At 42.2% G+C, this 20,867-nt stretch overlaps 1 protein-coding gene across 3 annotated transcripts in view; it reads right to left on the bottom strand.

Annotated features, from left to right (window-relative positions):
* The window catches only part of CD151 (CD151 molecule (Raph blood group)), a 59,387-nt gene that overhangs the window by 11,699 nt on the left and 26,821 nt on the right, over positions 1–20,867 (bottom strand). For 2 of the 3 annotated variants that reach the window (XM_033928814.1, XM_033928815.1), the window contains 3 exons: positions 16,602–16,704; positions 14,135–14,326; positions 3,907–3,981 (listed from right to left, as the gene is read on the bottom strand). In XM_033928814.1, the coding sequence (XP_033784705.1) occupies positions 3,907–3,981; positions 14,135–14,326; positions 16,602–16,685 (351 nt within the window). In that variant the 5' untranslated portion in view covers positions 16,686–16,704. Of the gene's footprint in view, positions 1–3,906; positions 3,982–14,134; positions 14,327–16,601; positions 16,705–17,857; positions 18,028–20,867 lie in introns of those variants that run through there. The other variant, XM_033928816.1, reaches the window with a different exon arrangement.

Raw genomic sequence — 20,867 nt, 5'->3', positions numbered from 1 at the left:
GTTTTAATAAAAAAATAAAGACTAATTAATTAATAAGTTAACATATGTTAAATACATTTTGCAAATCCTTAGGGCCCCTTTTATTAAAACTTAATGTGTGTTAACGGATATTAGTATTTACTAATAAACCATCTCTCTAGGCCCAAAATTAGATCAGCTACTTTTGTCTATTCTACTGCCTTCAGGATCTTCATTACCAATTGAATTCTCAAGTAAAGTTCTGGGTGTCATTATAGATTCAACATTTTCTTTCAATGACCATCTTAATTCTTTGGTGAAAAAATGTTTTTTTTAGTCTCCATATGTTTAAAGTGACATCCTGCTTTCATCAACAACATTTTTCTGTCCTTGTACAATCAAGGTTGGATTATTGTAATACGGTCTTCTTAAGCCTGACTAAGAAAAGTCTTCAAAGACTTCAGTTGATTCAGAATACTGCGGCTAGGCTGATCTTTGCAAAAAGTAAATTTGATCATGTTTCTCCGCTTTTGCTAAAACTTCATTGGCTCCCAATTATTTTGAGAGTCTATTTCAAATGTGCCTTCTTTACATTTAAGATCTTTCCTTCCTTCCTTCCTCTATTCTGGAATTTTACAAGATCTGGGACCTACTCAAAAACTTAAATTATCCTTTCCTATGCTGAAAGGCATCATCTATATTGGAAAACTAGGGAAGTCTCTTCTTTTCAAAATTACTGAGCCCTGGAATAATTTTCCTGTGCAGTTGTGTGATCTGAGCTCTCTCCAATTGTTCTAAAAACATCTGAAAACTTGGCTTTTTTCAAAATTGTGATCTTTGCTTCCCTCTATAGTATCCCTATCCCTATTGTATTTTTTTTTTTTAAATTTCTGTAAACCGTGCCAAGCTCTATCTTTATAGAGAAGATGCCGTATATAAGCCTAAGGTTTAGTTTAGTTTTGGAGGTTTTCTAAAGGAAACTTTTATAAGTTTGGTTATTTTTGTTGCATAATTATGACGTTGTGAATGGTGTACTGGCCAAAGCTCAGGATGGATTGTGAGGGTTCCTGGGGGGGGTTTATATTTGATCTATTTTGGGTGCATGCTGGGTTTGAATCAGGAGTGCTTCTCAGTGCCACGGTCAGACATTTTTTTTAAAATCATATGAATATATTTTTTATATTTGTCATTAGCACGAGTTTTAGCACCTCTGACACTCGTAGGAATTCTATAAACAGTGGAGCTGTTACCGCTGTGACCAGTGCTAAAAGCTACGCTATGGTTTTGTAAAAGGGAGGGAGGGTTATGTTACCTACTTCTTTTGTTTGTGTTTATGCAATTCTATATAATACATCCTTTTTTAATTTATGCAATATAATAAATCAAGCCAACACACTTGTACAGAAAAATAGCATGACTGAGAAAACCAAATGAAACATATCAAGATATTAAAGAAATCTTCTCTCAGCCACTGGAAAGAAGCAAAATAAAAGAAAGGTTAAATCATTATTAAGGAAAGTAAGCAAGTAGCAGGCTAATGCTGTAGCCCGCAGCACATACATTTTATTAACGTTTAGCATATGCACTGTCAGGTGACCCACAGGTATATGAACTGGAATATTTCTAAGTGATTGCTAAGTTGAAGCAAACAATACATGATGTGAAAGAGCAGAGAGCAAGCAGGTGACCCCATTTCTCTGGGTTTCTCTCGACTCTCTCAGGATGAACCTTATCAATATGAGTACGTCACAAAATCTCAACAATGAGGGAGATGCAAAATACTGTCTTGTCATAATCAATGATCAGGCAAATTACTGCCATTTTAAAACTGCAGCAGTAATGCATGGCTTATTGATTAATGTCAACTTTCCTGTTGGTGCCTGAGCTGTGATTGGTTCAGGCACTGACAGGAAGGGTGACAAAAAACACACCGGCATCTCCCTCTTGAACTCTTTTTAGAGACTCCCTTCTTCCTCAATAAGATTCCCCAACCCACAATTAAAACAATTCCCTGGTAGTCTAATGGCCTACCCCACTCCCATAAAAATATGAAATCCTTGGTGACATTCTCCCACCTCTGATCTCTTCCCCAGCCACCCAACCTACCTCACAAAAAAGGCAGAGCCTCCGATGGCACCTAAACCCTCTACAGATCAACCAGGTAGGGCATGGTTGCCATATCAGGGAATTTTCCCTTATATGACAGACAGGTTCCACGCCTTGGTGCATCTCCAGGATGCATCACTCATGGCTGCATGCTGTTATTTTTCAAGATGGTGGTTCCAGAGGCAGAAGCGAGTGGGCATCATTCCTGCCCTCTCCTGTGAGGTAAGTTGGGTGGACTCAGGTGGGCTGGGAAGGGAATCAGGAGTGGAAAGTTGCCACTAAACACTAGGGATTTAATTTTTATTAATGGAGGAAAGGGGTTTAGGTTATGGTATGGGTGGGGGGAAGGGGGCTGAGGAAGGCACCTGGGGCAGGGGGGTTGGGTTGAAGGGAGTGTGGGGGTGCTGGCAGGTAGTCAGTTCTCTCAACTAACCCTTCTATGCTGGCCTGGCGTCATTCTTCCTGACTAAAATAAAAAAATTTTGCATGCCACAGGATATTAAATGTGGCAGCTCAACATAATATCCCAGACAAAATAGCCTTGTAACAAAATAGCTCTTGACATTTCTTCTCTCTCCATGTGCCTCCTGATCTGTTCTGTCCAGCATCTCTCCTCTGTGGCACTGTTCACCATCTGCCTTCTTAGTGCCCCTGTCCACCCCATTTCCAACATTTCCCTGTCTATAACAACAAAATAATCCTATCCTCCCCCACCCTAGGTCCAGCATGTCTCCCTCTCTATCCCCTGCCCCCTCTCGTGGTCTGGCATAACTCCCTCTCTTCTCCTTTGTTCCACCACTCACCTCCTAAACCAATCTCTGTGTCTTCCCTCCTCCAGTCTGCCCAAAACTGACCCTGAGCAAGTACCTCAGCATGGATAAAGCAGTCGGGGGCTCATTTGTCAGGGACCAAATTGTGGGCAAGACCTTTTGTCAGGGGATATTTTGTCGGGGCTTTTTAATTTTTATTTAAAAAAATTATTACCAGCTTAAACCTAAGTGGCTTGCAAAATACAATCATCATTATAAAAACATACAAAACATAACAATTCCAATATCCTCATAAAAATATCACTGCTCATTCAATTAAAAGCCTCCATAAATAGAGCAGTTTTCAGTGTCTTCTTAAACTTCTGAAGATCCGAAAGTGCTCTCAATGGTCCTGTCAAATTATTCCATAATGATACCCCTGCTATTGAGATAACAGATACGCTTATATTTTCAAAATGTACATGTAGAAACTCATTTGTAGATAATCGCATCGCTCTCTCTGTCCTTAAGGATCCGAGAGGCTGATAAGTGTCATTACTTGTCAAATACCAAGGAATATTATAGTGAATCACTTTAAAGACCAATACAAGAATTTTAAAGACAATTCAAAATTTTACAGGCAACCAATGTTTTTTCAACCATGGTGGAATGTTCAAATTTATTTCCACCACATATCAAGTATGCCGCAACATTTTGAATCATCGATAAAGCATCAAAAGCATCACATTTATATGCAATTGCAGTAAGGGTTTCTATGAGATTTAACACTGGCGCTGAAACTCTTTATTTGCATTGCAATCCAGTGAAAAAACAGAGTTAAAACCACACAACCATGTGGGAAGGTTTTTGCATGAGCCTTAATGTGAAGTGGAGGGGACTGTGGTGAGTATTGTATCTCAGAGCCGATGCCTCTCAGCGGTTGGAGTAATGAGAGACACAGCACTCTTCCATTGACCCCCTCAAACCTCATGAAGACACTGGGGTCTTCCTTGCCTGTATGAGATAGGTGGGAGAGTGCAGCCCTTTGCCTGGGTCTCCATTTCTCATTAAAAGAAGGACATGATCTCTTTACCTGCTGGTAGTAAATGTATGCCAGGATTCCAGCCAAGATCTCCAGCAGGAAGATGCAGAGTAGCAGGATGAAGTACTGAAAAAGAAGCAGATGCGGTACGCTCAGTGACAGGTACATGCAGTACAAAGACATTGTACATGGGGAGGATAACTTCCTAAGCCATCGATCTGCCTAAATGAACAGTCCTCTCATGTAGTCAGTGACATTACCTTTTAGCGCAGCAGTTACTCCTGATTTTCCCATGCTAACTCCCAAAATATTTTAAAATACACGAAAATCAGCAGTCAACCACTTCTCCAAGGGGCAGCAGTAAATTGTGTGCTAAAATCTAGCATGAAGTAAAGAGGCAGCGTGGGAGCAAAGGGTGACCCGGGGTGAAATGCATACTTCACCCAAGGTTATCTAGTACCAAAATGAATCTTGGACCATCTCAACTATCTCTAAGTTAAAAGGCAGGAGCAAAGCCCACACGCTGCTGCATCCAATGCCACAATCTTCCAAAATGGAAGCGCCTGACCCTAAGCAGTGGCAGGATGTGCCTCTAGCTGTTAGTCTGCCAAATAAAGCCTGATGGCTGGCTACTATCTGGAGCTTCAAAGCAAAGTTCTGCACACTTCCCGTTATTGTAATTTCCAAGACACTTTCCAACTAGGGTCAGGATTTTCAAAAACCTGCGTTAAAAAGTGACGTTAAAAAACCAAGACATTCTCAAAAAAATCATGCATGCAAATGAGGTCTGTGGACAGCAGCGAAGACTTGCCACATTTGCATGTGCCCATTGCTGGAGATAGAGATGGGCACATGTGCTGAAAAAACACTGTCAAGAAAAAAACAAAACAAAAACACAACAGCGGGAGAGATGTCCACACTCTCCCGCTGCCCTAAAATCCCCGCCACGACCACCCCTTGCAGCGGAAGAGATGCACACACTCTCCCACTGCCTTAAATTCACACCACAACCACCCCCTGCCAGAAAACAGTTTAGCGACAGCATTAAAGTTTTGAGAATCTGGTCCTCAGTGTCTTGCGGCACCATTTGTCTGGACATGAGGGCCTTCCATCCTACCCCAGAAGATACTATTATTCACTAGATCAACCAGTGCTCTTGGCCTTACCAGACAGTCTGAGCCAAGGTCTCAAAGTTGCAGAATTTTTCTTAAGATACAAAAACTGTGAACTAACTTTTTGTTCCCCAGCTGTATGATTATGTTACACACTCCTGTCACTGGCTAAACACCTAAGCTGGATATGGAAAGTGACATGAACGTCTGTCTCACACAGTCCAAGGACATTTGAACCCAGAGTTGTTGAAAGAAGGTTGCACTAATGAGTGAGACATCGCTGGGCACTAACAGACTAGCTCTTTAAGATTTAGCAGCAAACTGTCAGGACTCAGCAAAGCACTGGCTACTGCCTCCTTAGTAACATAGTAGATGACGGCAGATAAAGACCCGAATGGTCCATCCAGTATGCCCAACCTAATTCAATCTAAAAATTTGTTGTTGTTGTTGTTTTTTCTTTCTTCTTAGCTATTTCTGGGCAAGAATCCAAAGCTCTTCCTGGTACTATTCTTAGATTCCAACTACTGAAGTCTCCGTCAAAGCTCACTCCAGTCCATCAACACCCTTGTATTTCCATCGCTTGGATATTGATCTTTACATAGAGAGCTACTCCTCCACCTTTTTGACCATCTCTGTCCTTCCTAAAAAGATTATATCCCGGTATGATTGCATCCCATCCATGTGATTCACTGAACCATGTCTCTATAATAGCAACAATATCTAGATCTGCCTCTAACATTAGGGCTTGCAGATCATGAACTTTGTTGCTTAGACTGCGAGCATTTGTGGTCATCGCTTTCCAGCTATTTTTCAGCGATAATCTCCTTTTTCGTATGGATTTTTGTTTCGTTTCAATGCTAAGAAATGAGTTGCTGATATTGTTTACGTTGCAATCTTTACTACCAACACATCTTGTCTTTTGCTGGGGGAGGCCTCTATAATTGTCCTTCATAAATACACCACCTCCACCTTCTAGCTTAAATGTCTAGCAACATACTGCCTGAATTCCTCAGCTAGGATTCTTTTTCCTGCCATGGTAAGAGGCAGCCCATCATTACAATATAGTCTCTTGTTTTTCATGTATTGCCACATTCTCCTATGTACCTAAAGCCTTCATGACGACACCAGGCTTTGAGCCACCTATTGAAGTTCTCAGTGTTCCACATCCTTTCCATAAGTAGGCAGTACTTCTGAAAAAGCTACAGTCTTTACAAAAGGTTTTAACTCCTCTCCCAACACTCCTTATAAACAGACACCACATTTTACAGGCTTAAGCTCCAGTACCATAGGGATCCGCCAACCTCTGAAAGTTAATTTGGATATTGTTCCTAGTGTTTCACCATGCACGAGCTGCTGACCTTCTTACCCTGCTTCACTTTCCCATACGAAAGAGGTGATTAACCTATGTCTAAATTACCTCCTGAATGTAGCCCAGGACAGGTCTTAATCTTTAGAGAAATTCATTTCCAATCAATAGCTCCTCTTCCTCTTACTGGGTTACGCCATCTCTCCCAGCTGAAGAGTAAACCATACCTGACCTAGAGTGTCAATGGTTTGGGACCATATGCCATGAGTGAGATATTGCAGGATGTCAGATACAGAACCGAGCAAGCCTGCAAAATGTGATGTTGGCTCATGAAGGAGGCATACTGGTTAGAGCTGCAGTCTCAGCACCCCGAGGTTGTGGGTTCAAACCCTGCACTGCTCCCTCTGACTGTGGGCAAGTCACTTAATCCTCCACTACCCAAGGTACATTAGACAGATTGTGAGCCCACCGGGACAGACAGGGAAAAATGATTGAAGTACCTCTATGTAAACCGCTTTGAGTGAGGTTGTATAACTACAAAAAAGCGGTATACAAGTTCCAATCCTTTTCCATTTCCATTGTGCCAAGTCCTGACAGTTTGCTAATAAATTTTAAAGAGTCACCTGTGCCTCAAGACCTTCACTGGTCTGAGATTGAGGAGGAAAGTATTCTTTCTAGCACTGGTTCACTTGTGTCACACCCATGAAAACTGGTGGGGATATTAAGAGAAGGAGAGATTCTGCTGGAGAATGCAGGGCCAGGAAAAGTTTCATGATAATTTGATATACTGTCTATTAGTCTTCTAAGTAGTTTGTACATAATAGAGATAGTAAAATAGGGTAACATACAGAACCTACTGGAACGATAGGATTAAGGTAAAGAATTACATTATTAAATAGGAAAGAGAGCCATATAGAGGAACTATAAAAGGAAGGGAGATCCCATCTTGCAGAAATAAAGATAATGTTTCATAAGGCAACCTGCATCTATAAAAAGAAACGTTTTTAGTTTTCCTTTGAAACGATCTAGCACAGGTTCATCCCGTAGTTCCAGGAGTAATGAGTTCCAAAGAGCTGGGGTTGTGACGGAGAAGTTTGTTGCCAGTCTGTTAGTACCCAGCAAGGTCTCCCTTATTACTGCAGCTCTTTCAACAACTTTGGGCCCAAATGTCATTTGGAGTTTGTCCGCATCATTTTCTGTACCCAGTTTAGATGTTAAGCCAATGATAGGAATCTGTAACATACTGATGATATCAGCTTCACGCATGGCAGCATCTTCAAAGACTTCTCCCCACCCCCATTCCTGGGTCCTGTATCCTACCCTGCTTCCAGTTCCTATACAACCCTCCCTCTCAGTAAGAAATTTACTGTTCATCTTTATTTATTACACTGGAATTCAGCAGTAATGCATGCTAAAGCCACTAAAGGCAAATTAATCATCTTTAATGTACATTATGCTGCAACACACAGCTTTAATGCACAAAGAAAAAAAAAAATCCAGATCCAACTTGTCATTAAAAGGAGCTGTGCTGCATGCAAATGCATGCCACGCAGCTCATTATTATGAAAATGGAACAATGCAGTTTGTGCTAATGTCGGAAAGCTGCATCATTCCAGAAGCAACACATTAACATGCAACCCAGTGCTCCCAGGATCATGAGAGGCTGGAGTGCCAGGCACAAAAAGAAATTGCCACCCTTTCCCCACAAACACACTGCAGCCCTCTAAAGCGCCATAGCCTTTTCTTAAAATAGCACCACCTCTTACAAGTGACTCCCTAGGGGCCAAATGGGCAAAAATCCTTTCTCTTTGTCTGTCCTGAGACTCAAAAGAGTTCAAAATCAGGCCTGAAGTCCCACCCCATTTGCTTTAGAAATCCAATATCCTAGCATGGCCTCAACTCCTTCCCTTCCTCTCACCAGCACTGCCAGTGGCAGTGTGGTACCGTTCCTAACACCTAGCAGTATATTCAGGATACCTTACTTCCAAGATGTCAACAGAGGACACAAATTTCACCCATCCCCACCCACAGATGCTAAGATCCATTCCATATCCATCTGTACCCTCAGGCACTTCCAGCACTAAGAATGCAAAGAAAAAATGGGGAATTTGTTTTTAGAGCAGATTCAAGGCTCAAACTATTTCAGATCAATCTTTTGACACTGACATTTTCAACTAAACAGCTTACAGCAAATATTACACCTGCAGAATGGCAAAGCTTTGATTTCTAAGCAGCTGTGGAGCTGGTGTTCCAATAGGCTCTCTGCGTATTCTAAGCCTCATTCAAGTGCTTCAGTAGCTTCATTCTGCACCTTTCAAGCCTCGTCTCGGCATCACCAGAGCTCTGGATTACACTCCTACTGGAACCCCGTCGGGACTTTTCCCATCCCCATGGGATTCCCATGGGCCTGGAAGTTCCATGGGAGTACCATCCTCTGGTTGGCAGTATCCATCAAGCAGCGCTTGTTACCTACTGCCTCTTCCTCTGCAGGTGAAATCATATCGAAACCCCCCCCCCCCCCCCACTCCCTGATCTTTTGAGAGACACGAGCTGCAGGAAAGGCTCTGAGCTGAAGAAGGGTGTGTAAGTTCCCAAGATCTAGTCCAGATTTAAGTTAGCCCAATAAAAGAGCATCCCATGTTAATTATGTTAGGTCATGTGAAATACTACTACGACAAGAGGTCTCAAACTCAAACCCTTTACAGGGCCACCTTTGGGCGTTATAGGTACTTGGAGGGCCTCAGAAAAAATAGTTAATGTCTTATTAAAGAAATGACAATTTTGCATGAGGTAAAACTCTTTCCTTTTGGCTAAGTCTTAATAATAATATTGCAATTTATAGCTAAATAGATATATAAACAAGAAACTGTTTTATTTTACTTTTGTGATTATGATAAACATACCGAGGGCCTCAAAATAGGACCTGGCGGGCTCCATGTGGCCCCTGGGCTGCGGGTTCGAGACCACTGTACTACGACTACTATTGATTATTTCTAGAGCGCCACCAGACGTACACAGCACTGTACAGAGTCACAAAGGAGACAGTCCCCGTTCGAATGTTAAATACTACGTTACCCAAGCCTATAGAATAAAAAATAACAAACCCTAGTTCACTTATGTAACCCACTGACTGAAAAAATATTCATTTTCTGCTGCTACCCTTTGTGGAATGGAGGTCCTGACAACTGTACAGAACCAGTTAGAAGAGAAATAAGAAATGAGACGAAGCAGTCAGAATGACAGGGACATAACCGTCACCTAAATCACACACACCCATCATGCTCTCCCCTCTATATCCGAGGCAAGAACAGGCAACACGTTATTAGGAGGGCTTTGTTTTAAGAGAGCAAGTAGGCACCTGACAACTGCCTACATATCTTTACATTTAGTTTAAGTGGGAGAACTGTCTGCACCTGCATTTAGGTCACATTTACAGGTGACAAAGCTTGACAAAAGGTTCACGGTGAGTTGATAAGAACACTGAAGCCTCTACTCATGTACCTTCAAACTCTGCCCCTATAATCATGCCATCGTTTTTTATAATGCCTCGTATGCATAAAATTACTCCTAAACTCCTATCAAGCAGAAACTTCACAGAATGTCAGCTTTTCTTTAACATTCGGGGGGAGGGGGGGGGGAACCTCTTAATCATGGATAATTCCTTCTGCACACAACAGCTATTCTATGTGGCCCATGAGCTGGGACTCAGATGGGGCATAACCACACATGATGGAATGTAGCTGGTATCCGAGTAGTCCAATCGCCTGACAATAGGCCATTATATTCCAAGAAATGATTTTTCTTCACAAATGTAATTTTCTATTCTCTACTCCTCTACCTCCCCTCTCCCTTCCCAGAACAAAAGAGTCAATAATTCCCTCCCCACGCCTCCCTTCAGTGCTGGCTGCCTGCCCTGTGCAGATGGGTTCCCTGCACTCCCCTTCTACCAGCTCCACAAAGTTGGATTGGCCATCTTGAGTGAGAAAAAAAAACCCCAGTGTCTTATTTCTATATTAAATTGGTTAAAAGTAAGGTACAGGGAACTAAAGTGACTTGCTTCAAGTAAATGGCAGAGTTGGGGATTAGAACCAACATCCTGAGACATCTCAGCTCTTGCTTCTCACAGGTTCTTCCTGTATGAGAGGTCAGTGTACCCTCAGCTTGGGGCAGCAGGAGAAAGAGGGCATGTGAATGCACACAGATAGAGCAGTGTTTTTAGGTTGTTGGTCTCTCAGCTGAGCACGCTGCATTCCTGGCCACCTCTGCCTCATATTTCAAGGTCAGATACTAGCCTGCACATTCGCTCACTCCCACAATCCCCAATCATACCACAGCACTGACTCATACTAATAAAAGCGCTTATGGGGAGAGGGGGAGCTGGCACTGCCACTGTCTTAGAAAGGAGAGAGAGAGAGAGAGCGTGCACAGGCATCTTGGCACTGCCACTACTCACAATAGGGAGAGAGACAAAGCATCTTGTCCCTGCTGCTGTTTAGGGAAGGAAGTGATGGGGCAACTCTGGCACTGCCACCATCTGGGAAAGGGAAGAGCAGTCCTGGAGTTGGGACTCTAACAGCCCAAGAAAAGGAGAGAGAAGGATGAGCCCCGGCACTTCATTTGCCATTTATTCAATCTTAATATATCACCTAATATTGGGGACGTCAAAGCGGTTTGCAAAATAAATTGAAAAGCTTGAAAAGAACTCCATAAAGTCATAGAAAAGGTCACAATACTTTTCACAAAGCTATAAGTTTATGTTCTGAGATGGAGATCCTGGACTCAACCAGTCAACAGCTCAGCTATCCACCTCAAACCTTTCTCCTCCTGGACTAAGTGAGAAATACTAGTTGGAAAAAAAAAAAAGTTGAGTTTTTATATCTGATTTACACTGCATCTAAGAGAGCTTGCAACGTACAGAAACATCAAGGCATTACAAAACGAAGGTGCCTGGTAGAGTCCCCAAATCTCAAGAAGGGCTGGGTAATATTTCTAAGGGAAGGAAGAATGTGTGCACACGGACCTCTAACTCACCCACTTATTGCTGTAATGATCATAACTCTTATCAGACAGAGTCAACACTATTCTTTGCACATGGATCCTAGACTCTGAACACTGTGCCACTTCACACAGGTCCTAGCAGGGTTTCAAAGCAGAAGAACTAAAGTGATGTCGTCTGCATAAATGTAAAATTTGACTTTTAAGCTTTGCAGTAGGTTCCCCAATGGGGCTAAATAGATGTTAAATAGTGTAGGGGGGAAAGGGGGGAACCTTGTGGGACTCCACATGAGTTGACCCAGCAATAGGAATGATCATTGTCACTGTAAACTTGGTATGAGTGTTTCCTTAAAAAACCCTGGAACCATTCTAGGACATTACCCGCAAGGCCAATAGACTCCAGACATTCGAGTAGGATGTCATGATTGACTAGGTCGAAAGCGTTACTTAAGTCGAATTGTAGGACAAGAGCGCTTGTATCCTGACTGAATAAGCTGTGGAGGGAATCTAGTAGAGAAGCAATAACTGTTTCCGTGCTAAACCCAGGACGAAAATCTGATTTGTTGTTGTGCAGTATGTTGAATTTATCCAGGTAAGCTACTAAGTCCTGGTTAAACAGGCCTTCCATCAGCTTTATAAAAAATGGAATGCTAGCGATGGGTCTGTAGTTTGTGGTAAGCTTAATGGATTCCTTGAGGTTTTTTATGATCGGAGTGATCGGGAAAAGTACCTGACAGTAGTAGAGAGGAGAGCCAAGTATGTAATTTGACTTTAAAGGTGACTGGGGCAACTTTCATAATGTTTGGTGGGCAACAGTCTAATTTGCAGTAGGAGTCAGCGTATTTTGAATAGAATTTGCAGAATTGAAACCAGGTGAGGGTGTTAAAATTATTCCAGAACATGTCTACCCTAGGTTCGACTATGTGTTGAGCAACTGGGTAGTATGAATGATTGGTTGTAGTGGTCGAAAAGATGGATCTCAGGTTGATAATTTTGTTGTTGAAAAACTAAGCCAGCGCATCGGCCGATGGTGGAGAGTCTAAGGTAGGGCGGGAAAAGGACTGTATGTCGTAGAGATTGTTGACTAGTTTAAAAAGATTTCTGGTGTTGTTGTTTGGCGAACCAATTTTTTGTGCGTAGAATCTCCAATACAAGCAAATATTTCACTCCATGCTTACCTTCCTAGGAGTGAAAACCTGGAATGACCTCACTGAAACGACCAGAACAAAACACAACTACACCACATTCTGGAAAAAAATGAAAACCAACCTCTTTGACACCTTTAACTTCTCAAATCTCCCCCTGCCCAAATATTCCCCCTTTCTCTCCCCTTCCCTCTCCATTCCTCTCTCTTCTCTTTGTAAGTCGCCTTGAGCCTGCCTAGGAATGTGCAACGCAGAAACAGAAGATTAGATTAGAAGGCTGGAGGAAAGCATCCTGCAGTTATCCGGTTGCACAGGTTTTTGGATTGGCCACCATGAGAACAGGCAGTTACCATTGGTCTGACCCTGTAAGGCTATTCTTATGTTCTTTATCATCTTAGTCCAAAGATTTAATATACTGTGACGTTACATGGGGAATGTATCTGACAAAAATGTTCAAGAAGGGTCTGAGAACTTTCATTTCACATGGCCATTTTGTACTCTCGTACATTTTCTTTGCTCTGATTTTCTTTCCGGTGCCATTTTTCATTCTCTCCTGAAGTCATTGGGCATAAATGCTCTATTTTAAAACTGTGCAATGAATCTCTTCCAAATTGCATGCATCTTATCCAACACATTTCTCTCAAAATATAGTGATAGTTTTAATGGTTCAGGGTCTGCTTTCAGACATATTAAATTACAGTTACTAAGACGATAGCTTTTTTCTAATTCTCTGTGGTGAAAGGTTAAGTGATTTGTCCACTGACTTCCACCCGGCCCATGTCTCCACAGTCTCGGTTACAGATCTCATACTCTCGCTCTGCCTGTGCATTCTATGGTACTGTTGAAGACCTTCCGTGCCATGTAAACTTCCTTTGCTTTTGGATACAGGGGATGTATCCATCCTTCTCAGAACACACACCAGGTACCCAAACCTTTATCAAATCTGCTTGAATATTAGGTTTTGCTTTAGAAAATTCAAATGAAATTTTTCATGTTATTTTGAAATGAAACTAGGCATGAGGAAAGCCTTGTATAAGGACAAGTTTGAAAATGGCTAAATCAAACTGGAGGTTCCAGAGAAATTAGCTCATCCCCACCCCACCCAAAAACAACAACAACAAAAAAATCTAGGTTCTGTAGCATAGAAACTAAGGGCAGTCAGAGAAAAGGGCAAGGCAGTTTAAAAGGTGGAATTAACCCTCACCCTGCCCCCTAGACCTAAAACTATCCGTCTTCACAACCGCCACATGGCCCCACATTGTCCCTTATGCATAAACTTTGAAGAATTTTGTGTGCAGAATTTTCTTTTTTGTACAGAATTCCACCAGGACTAAAGATCGGAATTGCACTTCTGGAGGAAGATGTTATACTTTAGTCTCATCCTAAAATGTTACACTCCTAATGCTTTATTAATTTCCTTTTAAACCAGGTGTGGGTAATCATGGTCCTCAAAGGCCACAACCCAGATGGGTTTGATTACAATGGAAGCAGTACATGCACATCAATCTCATGAATATGCATTGGAAAAATCTTGAAAACCTGACTGGTTTGTGGCTCTTCAGGACAATGGTTACCCACCCCTGGTTTAAACATGAAGCCATTCCAAGAATTCACATCGGATAGTGGGACAGTACAGTGATGCTTCCCTGCAGCTAACACCCCCGGACATGAAGTCAGATGCTTGGGAATAGCAGCAAACTCTTTGCAAAAAGCAAACCTACGGCTCTTAGCAGGTTCCTTCTTTCTTTGAAGGTTGCGCAGCAGCCCAGGATGCCTGTTACCATAACGATGACCCCTGCAATGACCAGGATGTAGGCGGTGGCTGCATACATGCTGGAGGACAGCAAACTGATGTAGTCACTTTTCTCCACAAGAGTCCAGATCCCAACCGCCATCACAGCACCACCTGCCAGCTAGAGAGAGAACAGCAAACACAGGGTCAGACACAGTAAACATGGACAGTATGATGGCTAATCTCAATGTCAGATTTGTGGCTGCTGCCTGCCCATACCTGTTCTGTGGACACACAGCACATCAGTTTTCATTATTATGATATCATTCTCCTAACCTATCAAATTTTGTCTGTCAATGCTTTGGCCCACTTACCAGACAGGTGCTATAAGAAATCTTAACAATATACAATGCATAAACTCGTAGAGCCTTCATCAGTACTCACTTCACTGAACAACTATGAAAAAGCAGTTATATTTTTCTGAGGCAAGCTGAGTCTGTAGATTTTCAGGGTAGAAAGATGACAAAAAGCAGATCATAGGAAGAAAAGTTGTTTTATTTGATGCTCCCAGAACTGGTACCCAATGTGGCAGTATTTCGCCAATTAGGCTGTGTTTGGGTATACAATCAGCTGGTAACACACAATAACTTCCACCAGTGCTGAAGAACATGATCCTGAGTCTGTTACAACAGACAATCCAGGGTAGGGCAGATGCTGACAACTTGCAGAATGCTCACAGATCTGATGAAAGAGTTAGCATATAACTCGGTCCTAGTAAGGTTTAGGCTAGGATATTGCTGATCCCTGGGCATAACAGGGTGTGAGCAGGAATTTTGGGAACTGCTGTTAGTAAGCGTGTGAAAAGAACAAGTGGCATACCCCAGGGCTGATAATATTTAAAACTCCCTCCACTAATATGAAAAAATGATTTTTAGTAATAATCCATGATTCACACAACAAGGGTGTACCTAGGAAAAGGCAGCATCTTAAATAGTGCAGTGAGCACTAGAATATAAATAAACCCATTGTAAAACTAAACAAGCCAAATTAGTTGAGATTGATCCTGCACAGTCATCCATGGTTTTTTTATATACACACAGAACACAAATACACCTTTGCCCAGTGTGGAATAAATAATGACAATCTAAAAATATAAATATGTAGACAAAAATTAAACTGGCCTGCCAAGAAGCCAGACTCTGCATATAATGCAACATCATAGAAACAGAAATGGTAACACAGAAGTAAATTTAAAATATTGACAAGTAACAATAACCACTTCACAAATTAACAAATAGAAATAAACAAAAAAATGGAAAATAAGATAATACCATTGTATTGGACTAATATATTTTCAATTAGCTTTCAGAGGTCAAAACATTCTTCCTCAGGTTAGTACAGTATACTGCTATTACTGTATCCTATCCCTGACCTGTAGAAGGGGGTTTTGGTCTCTGGAAGTTAGTCAAAAAAGTATTAAAATTAGTCCAATAAAAAGATCTCCTTATTTCCATTTTCTTTTTATAAACGTTTATCAACACAGTTACAATGTCATTTTACCCTAAAGCAAAAGAAAAAATTATTTTTCCTGTCTTTGTCTTCTATGGCTTCTGCTTTTCTCATCTTCTCATCACTCTCTTTCTTCTATTTCATCTATGTCTACATTCATATACACACACACATTTAAAAAAATGAAAATTAGCTACCTTTCCTTCCCCCAGGTCATTGTCCCTCCCCCTCCCCCCAAGGGTCTGGTATTTCTCTCCTCTCGTTCTCTTCCCACCCCACACCATAGTCTGGCATCTCTGTCTCCTTCCCTTTCCCTCCCCCCCCCCACAGCCTGACATCTCTGTCTCCTTCCCTTTCCCTCCCCCCCCAGCCTGACATCTCTGTCTCCTTCCCTTTCCCTCCCCCGTGGTCTGGCATCTCTCTTTCCTTTCCCTTCCCTAGTCATCCTTCTCTCTCCCTCATTCCCCCAATTTGGCAGCTTTCTTCTTTACCCCTCCCCTCAATTGGATGCAACATTTCTCTCTCCCTCCACCCCCCCCCCCTCCCAGGATCTGGTACCCCTCCCTGCAGGTTTCATTTTTCAATCTACAGGCTGGCAACATCTGTGAGCTGAATGCACTGCCCTCAGAAACTTCCCTTCTGCTTCAACTTCTTGTCCCCGCAGAGGCAGAACACTGAAGCAAAGGAAGAGCTTTCAGGCTGCCAGAGTCAACGTATTTAGATCAATGATGCTTCTGGTGGCCCAAATATGGCAGGCTGTGCCATGGGGAAGAGACCAAAGCACACATCAAACCCTTATGGTCTGTCCCACCCTTGATACGCAACTGAGAAGACTTATTAAAAAGAACAAACCAATTCATGAGTGCTATGCCAGGAAAGAGACATATCCTACATGAGACTGGGGTGCTTTGGTATGCAGGAGGACACATATGGAAGTTGTCCCTTACCCAGAAGAAGAAGTTGAAGATAAACAGCAGATACTTCAGGCAGATGGTCCCACAGGTTTCTTGTTTTTCTTTATATTCATTCATTTTCACCTGTTACTGTGTCCTGGAAAGAGACAGAAGAAACATTCATGATAGACACTAGCAAAGAGTTCTACCAGCTGCTATCTGTCTGCCCATGACCCGAGGCCACTAGCAGAGATCACAGATAATATGCCTGAAACTAGAACCACAGCTGTCAGCACTTCTTTCAGGCCCTATAGCGTAGTCCCAAAGGGCATCGGCAGAAGAGATACGTAAGATTAGACAATGCTAATTCATGAAAGATCCAGGGGTTTTATCAGCTGGGTAATGAAAACAGAGGATGATGCAAGGGGATTTCTTGCTAAATATGTCATGTTATTCTGCAGATCAGATTATGATGGAAGATGAGATATTAAGGACCATCTTGCTTGCTTAGCTCTATTTGAGCTAGAGTACCATAGACAATTCTCCTTGCCTTACTTCTTATATACTGCATAACAGCCTCTGGAAGAGCGTTCCAGTTTTCCACCACTCTCTGGGGGAAGAATAACTTCCTTAAGTTTGTATGGAATCGATCCCCTTTTAACTTTAGAGAGTGCCCTCTCGTTCTTTCTACTTTGGAGAGGGTGACCAACCTGTCTTTATCTACTAAGTCTATTCCCTTCATTATCTTGAATGTTTCGATCATGTCCCCTCTCAGTTTCCTCTTTTCAAGGGAGAAGAGGCCCAGTTTCTCCAATCTGTCACTGTACGGTAATTCCTCCAGCCCCTTAACCATTTTAGTCACTCTTCTCTGGACCCTTTCGAGTAGTACCGTGTCCTTCTTCATGTACAGTGACCAGTGCTGGACCATGAGGGCATACCATGGCCCGGCACAGCAGCATGATAACCTTCTCCGATCTGTTCATGATCCCCTTCTTAATTATTCCCAGCATTCTGTTCACCCTTTTCGCTGCTGCTGCACATTGCGCGGACGGCTTCATTGACTTGTCAACCAATACTCCCAAGTCTCTTTCCTGGTGGGTGTCTGTGAGTAGTACTGCACCGGACATCCTGTATTCATGTATAAGATTTTTGTTACCAACATGCATCACCTTACACTTATCCACGTTAAACCTCATTTGCCATGTCGCAGCCCATTTCTCAAGCGTGTTTATGTCACGTTGCAGGTCTTCACAATCCTCCTGTGTTTTCACTACTCTGAATAACTTCGTATAGTCTGCAAATTTAATCACCTCACTCGTCGTACCAATTTCCAGGTCGTTTATAAATATGTTGAAGAACCCTGCAGCACTCCAACTCTTCTATTGCTAGAACACTCTTAAACTTTGAGGAACAAACATTTTCCTCAAAGCAGAGCCACTAAAATACACCAGGCTCCATAAAATAAGTGCAGAAATCTGCAGCTCCACATTTATTTCCCACCCAGTACACTCCAGATGAAGGTCAGGCTGCTGCACTCATTTCCCCAGCTCAGAAATCCATTCCCCAGGGTGGACCTGTGCCATTACATATGTAGCATACTGCTGCCACACCTCCACACTTGTACAACAGGAATTCGGTAGGAATTTCATGTTGCTGCCAACACTTTTTTCTATCATGATTGCATTCCGAATTATTTAAAACCATACAGCCTTAAGCTTAGAAATCAGTCTCTAACATATTAGTTTAACCCTTTAATTGGCAGAGAGTGAAAATTGATGCTTTAAGTAACTTGATGTTGAACAAGAGCACCAGTGCCAAGGAAGAGGCATTTGAAGATGTATTTGCAGATCTCCCATATCAGCCATAGAAAACACATGTTGCTTCTGAGCAACAATGCCAAATAAAGGGTTAAAACACACTCTACAGTGAGTAAAGGCAGTCCTAAAGGCACTTTACTTTGATTCCAAGATAGGAATCTGTGCACTTCATTTTCCAGGGTTTGTTTTTGTGTGCTCAGGATTACCTCATCAGCAAAGCTCAGTGTGTAATAGGGATTAATTCCACCACGCCTGTGGGTCCTGTTCTGAAGCAAAGTCTACGAGAGCAGATGTTTAAATAATGCATTGCTGCCAATCCAGCTACAAAGGAATCATTAAAAATCATTTCTAAATTAATTCCGAAGGCAGCAGAATTTCAACACTATTAACCAACTGCTGGTTACACTGAAACACTGCTTTTGGTAAACATTTGCTTTTTAATTTTATTTAAGCACCTATAGTAACATACAGGTCAATATTCACTACCTCCCCCCCCTGATATTCAGTGATGAAGGGTTTGCAACCCCCAATGCATTAGGATAGTTAACAATGAAACTCAGAGGGACATTATACATATGAAGCTGGAGTGAGAATGGCTCAAATTTTCCACTTTATTGACTGCATCATAGAAACCTTGAAAAGCCAACAAATGAAGAGCTGGTTAACTAATATCGCAACAGAATTCAATCAAGTTAAGCCTGACACAGAGAGCGATGGTAAAGAAAGGCATCATGTTTATAAGTGAAAATGTACAAATCTTACTTAAACTGAGTGGTGATACAGCTGAACAGAAATCCCAGGAGGGGCAGCAAGGCTGACCAGCATAAAACAACCCGAAAATATGAATACCCTGGAGGTGGGGGAGACAGTGCAGCTAATAGCAAGATAATTAGGAAGGCAAGCAGTAATCTCATGCAGTCCTCCAACTGGGAGATCACCACAGCAGAGGGCAGTGAAAACTCACATGGCTTCAGATGATAAAAACAAAATAATAAAGTCTCTATTCACCTTGACTTGACCCATTTCTTCCACTCATGCAAAGCAGGAAGGCAACAGTGATAAGCTGGTGCAGGGCCTGACTCAATGTGTGTTCACTGACCTATGCACGGATTTCCATTATAATTAGAAGCATAGCCAGGAGGGGACAGGAACTGTGAATGTTCACAGGCTACCTACCGGCTGCCAGAGAGTGACCCTGATTTGTGATCCCACGCATTGATGATGCGACAGTCCTGGACGGAGGATAGGACTTGTATACTGTATATATTACTGTCTTTTTCTGGTTTTGTACCTGGGGCAATGGAGGATTAAGTGACTTGCCCACTGTCACAAGGATCGATCCCACAACCTCAGGGTGCTGAGGCAGCACCTCTACCACTAGGCCACTCCTCACCTCCAGGGTGATAATCAGAGTTGTAGGGTTGGAAACGAGAACGACTGGGTCAATATGTGTCTGATAAGCTGCTCTCTGCTGCAAAATGAGATGTGTTTTAAAATCTGGAGCCCTTCTACTTTACTGCTTTCCATGGGAACAGCACTTTTATCTTGAAACCCTAAGAATTGTAAACATCCATATTCTCCAATGACCACAGCTAAGAATTCAGCTATTCACAGCAGCCCTGGATTAACTAGTAAGCCAAATAAGCATCAAGCATGCCGAGGGCACCAAGGGAAGGGGGCCAGCACAGAGTTTATTCTCTTAGCTATCATGCCCTTAACTTTCAACGATATCTTCTGTGTTGCTCTAATCATTATAAATATAGATGATGTTTTGTTTCATACAATAATGATATTTAAGCAACAGAAGGGCCAAGGGGCACCATTGTTGGACTGTGCTTAGGGCATCAGTTGGACTTCATCCAGCCCTGACTCATAGCACAATGTCTTCAGTCAGTGCTGAAGCAACTATAGACAGTGTATTGTTGGCACTCCAATTATAGAAAGAACCTTTTGTTCCCCCGACTTGTGACACTGCCAAGTTATTTTATGTACTTAATTGCTAAAGAAGTGAAGCCCTCATTTCTATACTATAAGTCCATGGGAAAGATGTTTGCTTATCATAAGTAAGGAGGGGCTCTGCCACTCCATTCAAACACCCTGCAATGAGAACGAGCAATACAGTCCTGCTTTTGTACATCCCATTCCAGTGTGTTCAAATAATCACCATCCTGCATGAGCTGGAAGTTTAAAACTTCTTAAACCCGGCGCTAGGCTGACAACATGACTGATTTACACTGAAAAATCATAGAGCAACGTCAGGGAAACAATGACAAAAATCAAAAAGAGTAATGATTGATTAGACTGAATGCCCCTAAAGGTTATAGACAGCAGTGCTAAATGCCACAAAAAAGCCAACAGGGATGTGAGAGGTGGCGGCACTTGTTACCTTGGTTAGAAGAAGTTTGAATAGGGATACATCTATGTCCAAGAAGATAAGTGGGACTTGTCCTTGGTGAATACTGTAAGCCTGACCCACTCGGGCCTCTGCTCATGCAGTCCTATC

This window comes from Geotrypetes seraphini, chromosome 19 (assembly GCF_902459505.1).
Source record: "Geotrypetes seraphini chromosome 19, aGeoSer1.1, whole genome shotgun sequence".
Lineage (NCBI taxonomy): Eukaryota > Metazoa > Chordata > Amphibia > Gymnophiona > Dermophiidae > Geotrypetes > Geotrypetes seraphini.
The sequence above is the reverse complement of the archived record's forward strand: the minus strand, read 5'-3'. Positions and strand labels throughout refer to the sequence as shown.